At 52.7% G+C, this 5,838-nt stretch overlaps 1 protein-coding gene across 2 annotated transcripts; it reads left to right on the top strand.

The window, feature by feature from the left end:
• Positions 1-445: 445 nt before the first annotated feature.
• On the top strand, positions 446-5,442 carry LOC128799348 (promotilin-like). 2 transcript variants are annotated; one of them, XM_053963691.1, is made up of 4 exons: positions 446-1,641; positions 2,875-2,997; positions 4,140-4,242; positions 5,000-5,442. In XM_053963691.1, the coding sequence occupies exons 1-4, from the start codon at positions 1,534-1,536 to the stop codon at positions 5,005-5,007; spliced, it is 342 nt and encodes a 113-aa protein (XP_053819666.1). In that variant the 5' UTR covers positions 446-1,533; the 3' UTR covers positions 5,008-5,442. The 2 variants fall into 2 exon arrangements, with proteins under 2 accessions (XP_053819666.1, XP_053819665.1); XM_053963690.1 differs by having other exon boundaries at positions 4,140-5,442.
• The last annotated feature ends 396 nt before the right edge of the window (positions 5,443-5,838 follow it).

Raw genomic sequence — 5,838 nt, 5'->3', positions numbered from 1 at the left:
CTAGAGCCAGGAATGGTTGGATTTTTTGGGAACAGCTCAGTAGGTGAGTGTCCTGTCCTGTTGCTGTGCCTCCTGCCCCCACACTGGCACTGACACTGGATTTTGGGGGGTGAGCAGAGCTGTCCTTGTGTGCCTGCGTGCTGATGCTGAGCTCGGGATCCTCCTGTTTTTTTCTTTTCCCTTTGGAGCTGGGAAGCAAATCCGGCAAGTGCTCTCTGCCTGGAGAGGTGCTGAGCTGGAGATCTCGGGGCTGGAGTACAGGTCCTGCTTGCCAAGCAAGGGAGGGCTTTCAGCAGGGACATTTCTGAGTGGAGAGGTCTGTGTGGGTGTTTTTCTGGGAGAAGAGGGAGAAAATCAATTCCCAGAGGGATTAGCCAAGAAGAGATGAAGGAAGTGACTGGGTGTATTTTCTTTGTATTCAGCAGTATTTTATTTATTTATATATTTACTGCAGGGATATAGAACAAATGAAAAAGCACCAAAGATTGATGCTGCTGAGGTTGCATTGCAAGGGCACAGCCTGAGAATTCCTGCTTGGAACCCTGCAGGAAAAGGGCTGGGACACCCTGGGATGTCCCAGGGCAGGAGGTGGCTCTGGTGGCCCAGTCTGGGTGGGCAGGGGGAGATGGCACAAGTGCAGTGCCCAGGGAAGGGAGAGGAGAGGATGTGACTGACAGGTGCTATGGAAAGGGAACATTTATTAACTTCCACTGGCCCTTGGTTCAATACCAGCTGATATTTATGGGAAATCTAATTCAGGAGTCGAATCTAACTTAACAATGTCTTCTCAATAATGTCCAAACCAAGAGGTTGCTGAAACTAATTAAGGATCAGGCTCCAATCAGGTGGAGAAGTTAAGCTGTAGGACCAGACTTCATTAAGTCTGTCCAGAGAGAATATTTTAATATTTAAAGAGAACATTCAATGTTTACATAAGGCCTTTCCTGACGTGAAGTCACAGTTAGATCACTTCAGAGGTGGTTTTTAAAGCCTTTTATTCCAAGCTCAGACAGAGCCGGGCTGGAAAACGCCTTTTCCATTTCTCTTGGACTCAATGAGGCTTCTTAAAAGATCCAGTCCACTCAGGAAGGTTGCCAGTGGTGAGGAAAATCGAAACAAAAATGTAAAAAACAGCTGTGTGAAGGTTTTTCTCTTTGCAGCATCTCTGTCTGCCGTGCTGGTGCTGGGATTGATGGGTTTGCTCTGGATGTGTTCAGGTCTTAAACCAACACAGCTGCAGGGCTGAGGCTGGAGAACTCAGGGAGGCTGGAGCGGTCCTGAAGGGCTGGGCTGGAAATCCCTGGAGATGTTGCTCAAGAACAAACCTGTTTACACAAACAGCTTTGAGAAGAGAATTGTCAGTCAAGGCACTTCTATTCTCAGCTCAGGAGCAACTGTAAGAGTAAATATCCCTCAGGTGGGCTGGGGCTGAGCTGGGTTGCAGCTGGTGCAGAGCCAAAGGTGTTTCTTGTCAAACCTCCCTCTCCACTCTTGCCCTGGTGTCTCCTTTCCCGTGTTGTCCAGGCTCTCAGGATGGTTTCGAGGAAGGTGGTGGCCAGTTTGCTGCTGGTGTCCCTGCTGGCTGAGCAGACCCAAGGCTTCATGCCCTTTTTCACCCAGAGTGACTTCCAGAAAATGCAGGTAACCCCTCTGGAATGAATAAACCAGGAAAGGTTTCTCCTGCCCTCATCCCCCAAACTGCAGTGCACACCATCAACGGGAGACACTCTGATATCCTTCTCTCAAAATCCACGCCTTTGGGGGAAGGCAGAGGGAATTTTTAAGGTGTGAGATAGAAAGGAAGAGCCTGGACCCCCCTGCCAAAGGTCTGCCACTCCTGTGGGGGTGTCACCTGCAGTCCCTGCGGGTCCTTTCCCTTTTCTGGTGCTGGAATTCTTCCAGAGCAGCTGCAGCCTCCCATCAGCTCAGTGATGGCTCTTTTGTTGTAACAAATAATTAACCATCCCCCGGCTGGTTGTCACCTCTGGGACGTGCCGAGAGAACGTTTTTCCTTTTGAAGTGAAACAAATACCGTTGAAAGGTGTCAGGCAGGCTCAGAGCCGGCAGCTTCTGAAACACAGCCCCAGTGAGCTTCCCCCGCACTGCCGAGCCCCTGGATACCGGGAGAAATCCCATTTCCAACACCTACCCCTGGATAACAATTGCTTTTTGTGGGGAGCACAGGCATTCCTCAATGTCCTTGAGGAGGATGGGGACCCACATGGGCTGTGTTTGTACTCCACAGCCCTTGTAGCCCCGTGTCTGCCAGGGATTGGGGGTTTCTGGATGAACAAAGGGGAAATCTGTCCCCCAAAGGCTGTCCCTGCCCCTCCTGTGCTCACACGCTGCACACTGAGCACGGCCTGTGCCACGTTTGGCACATCCTGCTGTGTCTGTCATATTCCAAAGCACCTTTGGCTTTTTCCAGAGGGTCCTGAAGGCAGCTAAATAAATGGGGATGGGCTGACATTACAGACCTGCAGAAAGGCTGGGAAAACGTGACCTCTCTGCACATGCAGGGCTCGGTTCAATTTCCTCGCAGTGCTCCAGCACAGAGCCAGGCCAAGTTCTGTGGGACAGCTGAGGCAGGTCCCAGTGCTGTCAGCTCCCATGTCCTGCTGACAGAGTTCCCCCACCACACGTGGCTCCTGTTTACTGCAGACCTTCCCTGACCTGACCTCGCCCCCAGCACTGCTGAATTTCAGTCCCCAAAGGCCACTCAGGCCACAGCTGATGGGCCCTTCCCAGGAGGATTCCACCATCCTGCTGGTTCTGTGCCCAGCACCGTGGATGCCTGGCTGTTGGGACAGCACAGGGTGGGTTTGCTGTTGATCCCAGCATCACCAACTGCCCCCTCTGCTCTCTGCCCCAAAGCTGCAGGAAAAGGAGAGGAACAAGGCAGGGCAGAAGAAATCCCTGAGCTCGCTGCAGCAGCTGGAGGAAGAAGGTTTCTCTGAGCAGTCCAGTGTGGATGTCGGTGCAGCCAAGACCCTCCAGGTATGTGGAGCCATTTGACTCTGAGAAGCCCACGAGGACATGCAGGGGACAAGGAGTCCAAGTGACGTCCTGTGCCAGCCTGCCTGCTTACATCAGAGAGAAGTTTTAGCTCCATCCCAAATTATCTTGGTCGTTCAGCAGCCAGGTCACCCCTGAGACCCAACAGTTTCTCCCTGAGGAAGATGGGAACAGCCCGAGGTCTCTTTGGCAGGCAGTGAAGCCCAGCCAGGTGCAAGGCAAGAACTCCCAGTTCTGCTTCACCTCCTGCTTGGTGTCACCTCTGACCCCGCAGTTCTCTGCACTGGTGAGGCCTTATTTAAAAACTTGGGCTCAAAGTCTGTACACAGAGCAGAAAATGGGCAATTTTAGGGATTGAAGTGCCAGGCTAAGCCCTCAAAGACAGACTTACCTGGCAAGCCAAGTCTGAAAATTGTGCTTCGCCACTTGAGCACAGGGAACTTTTTCCTGTGTGGGCAGCCACTCCTGCAGGGAGCTTGGCTGTGCTCTGCCAGCAAAAGGAGGGTGCAGGTCCCCCCCAAACATGGACAGACCCCGTGGGACAGGCAGCAGGACCAACCAGGCTGGAATTTGGCCAAGGCACAGCTTAATGTGCAACTCCTCCCTCACTCGTGATGCACCAGCACTTGCTAACGGGATTTAAGCAGCAAAATGCCCAGTTCAAAGTGTGAAATACCCAGCACATCCCCACGGCTGGCCAGCACCAGAACAGAGCTCTTTGCTTCAGGCACAGCTGGCTCCGAGTCCAGCAGGCTGGAGCAGAACCACAGCTTGTCCTCGGCTGTTGCTAGGGCAGGAGCTCTGCAGGCTCAGGCTGGAAGGGTCGATGTGCCACACAGTGGAGGATTAGAAGGTTCAGAAATTATTTTCTTTGCAGTCCCTGCTGCCAGGAGGTGCCTTTATCTGGATTTCTGAGCCAGCCCACGGGTTATGCAACAGCACTCTGAACAACTCAACATTTTGTGTTGCCTTCAAAATGTTGCTTTTCCCCATATGAGGCTCATCTTCTTTCCTCCAAACCCTAAACCCTCCATTAACTCGATCCAAGTGGGGTCAAAGCACCCCAACCTTCTCCCTCTGCTCCCCTCATCTTTTTGTTCTGACTTCTCTGGTTTCCTCCACAGCAGGCCCTTCCTGCCAGAGCTTGGCTCACCCCGAGGCAGCTGGAAAAATACCAAGATGTCCTGGAGAAACTGCTGGCAGAGCTGTTACAGGACACCCCAGATGGTACTGTCAGAGGGTTGATTTCTGCCTTGGGAATTCTGCCTTTCCTTCTTCTCACCAGCTCATCAGCACAGAGATATTTATATTCCCCAGAAGGGTTTTTGTGTCATGTTTGCTCACTTTGTGGAGCCCTCAGATCCCAACTGCTCCTGTGTGCACCCTTCTGGGAAGGTTATTTCCTCGTAAGGTGCTGCCTATGCCCCAGAGCTGATATTGACTGGAAGCAGCAGCACAACCCTTCCCAACAGCCCTGTTTGCCACTTCCCTGCTCCTCCTCCTCCTGAAGAGTCCTCAGTCTCCAGGGAACAATTTCCAGCAGAGCCTATAACAGCAACTGTACCTGTGAGGCAGCTCAGCATGTGCAGCCAGCTTGGAACACCTCGCTGCCTGCACGGGGGCTTAACACTGACACTTAATTACACTGCAATTTGCTGCAAATCCTCCTTTTCCTTTGGGAAATCGTGTGTGGGAATTGCAGCAGCAAATATCCAGGGGCGGGCTGTTGTGCAGCTCTTCCTGCCTGCAGGTTGAGGGATGGTGGGATGGGGCTGTCCCTGTGCCTTTGCCTTTTCTGGGATGTTTAGCCCAGGAAAGGGGTCCTGCTCTCCCCGTGGGATTGCTCTGCTCTGCCTGTGCTCATCCCAGTTTGCCTCTGAGCTTTCAGCTGCGGAGCTGAGGAGGAGGAAACAACACATAAAGCTCTGGGAAGACTGAATGCCAGATTTAAGGACACTTGTGCTTTTCTCTCTTTTCTATTTAGCTGACTGATATCTGCAGGATAAGAAGAGAAAGCGCTGGAGCTGCTCAAGCTGAAAGACTCCACTTATGTAAACGAAATTTGTGAGAGAGATTAACAAAATCTGAGGTGAGGTAATAAATGTGCAGTGTAATTAAAAGGAGGATTTGTGTCTTCTGTCCTGCAAGCCTCTCAAACAGATGGGGAGTGCCCGGTGTGGGAAAGAAGAGAGAGGAAAGGCTCCAGGTTTTGGCAAACATCCCTGTTTTCCTGAGCACTGCTCTGAGAGTCCTGTGAGGAGCTGAGGGAGCTGGGAAGGGGCTCAGCCTGGAGAAAAGGAAGCTCAGGGGGAATTTCTGGCTCTGCACAACTCCTGACAGGAGGGGACAGCCGGGGGGGATTTGGGATCTTATCCCAGGGAACAGGGACAGGAGGAGAGGGAACGGCCTCGGGCTGTGCTGGGGTGGCTCAGGCTGGACACCAGCAGGAATTTCCTCATGGAAAGGGCTGGAAGGGGCTGCCCAGGGGGGTTTGGAGTGCCCATCCCTGGAGGTGTCAGGGTGGGGATTGGGCACAGCCTGGACTCGATGATCCCAGAGGGATTTTCCAACCTCAAGGATTCTGTGATAGTGTGTGGCAAAGCCCGAGGAATCAATCTTTGAGGAGTATTAAGTCTTATCCCTCCCTTTTAGCAGTGAGGAAAACTGAGACAAACCTTTACCAGATCTCCTGGCCGAACTGGTGACACAAGGTGGGGGACCTGGTGTCCCTAACCCATTTCCCTGCTCCAGGAGGGTGCTCTGGCACACTCCCACACTGCTGGAGAATGCAGGAGCCCTGACAGGCAGCCCCTCTCTGTACCC

This window comes from Vidua chalybeata, chromosome 24 (genome assembly GCF_026979565.1).
Source record: "Vidua chalybeata isolate OUT-0048 chromosome 24, bVidCha1 merged haplotype, whole genome shotgun sequence".
NCBI classification, from domain to species: Eukaryota; Metazoa; Chordata; class Aves; order Passeriformes; family Viduidae; genus Vidua; species Vidua chalybeata.
The sequence above is the reverse complement of the archived record's forward strand: the minus strand, read 5'-3'. Positions and strand labels throughout refer to the sequence as shown.

Coding starts and splice junctions, on each gene's coding strand:
- LOC128799348 (XM_053963690.1), top strand. CDS start 1,534: ATGGTTTCGAGGAAGGTGGTGGCCAGTTTGCTGCTGGTGTCCCTGCTG. Junction 1,642..2,874: donor GTGACTTCCAGAAAATGCAG/GTAACCCCTCTG, acceptor TCTGCCCCAAAG/CTGCAGGAAAAGGAGAGGAA. Junction 2,998..4,139: donor GTGCAGCCAAGACCCTCCAG/GTATGTGGAGCC, acceptor TTTCCTCCACAG/CAGGCCCTTCCTGCCAGAGC.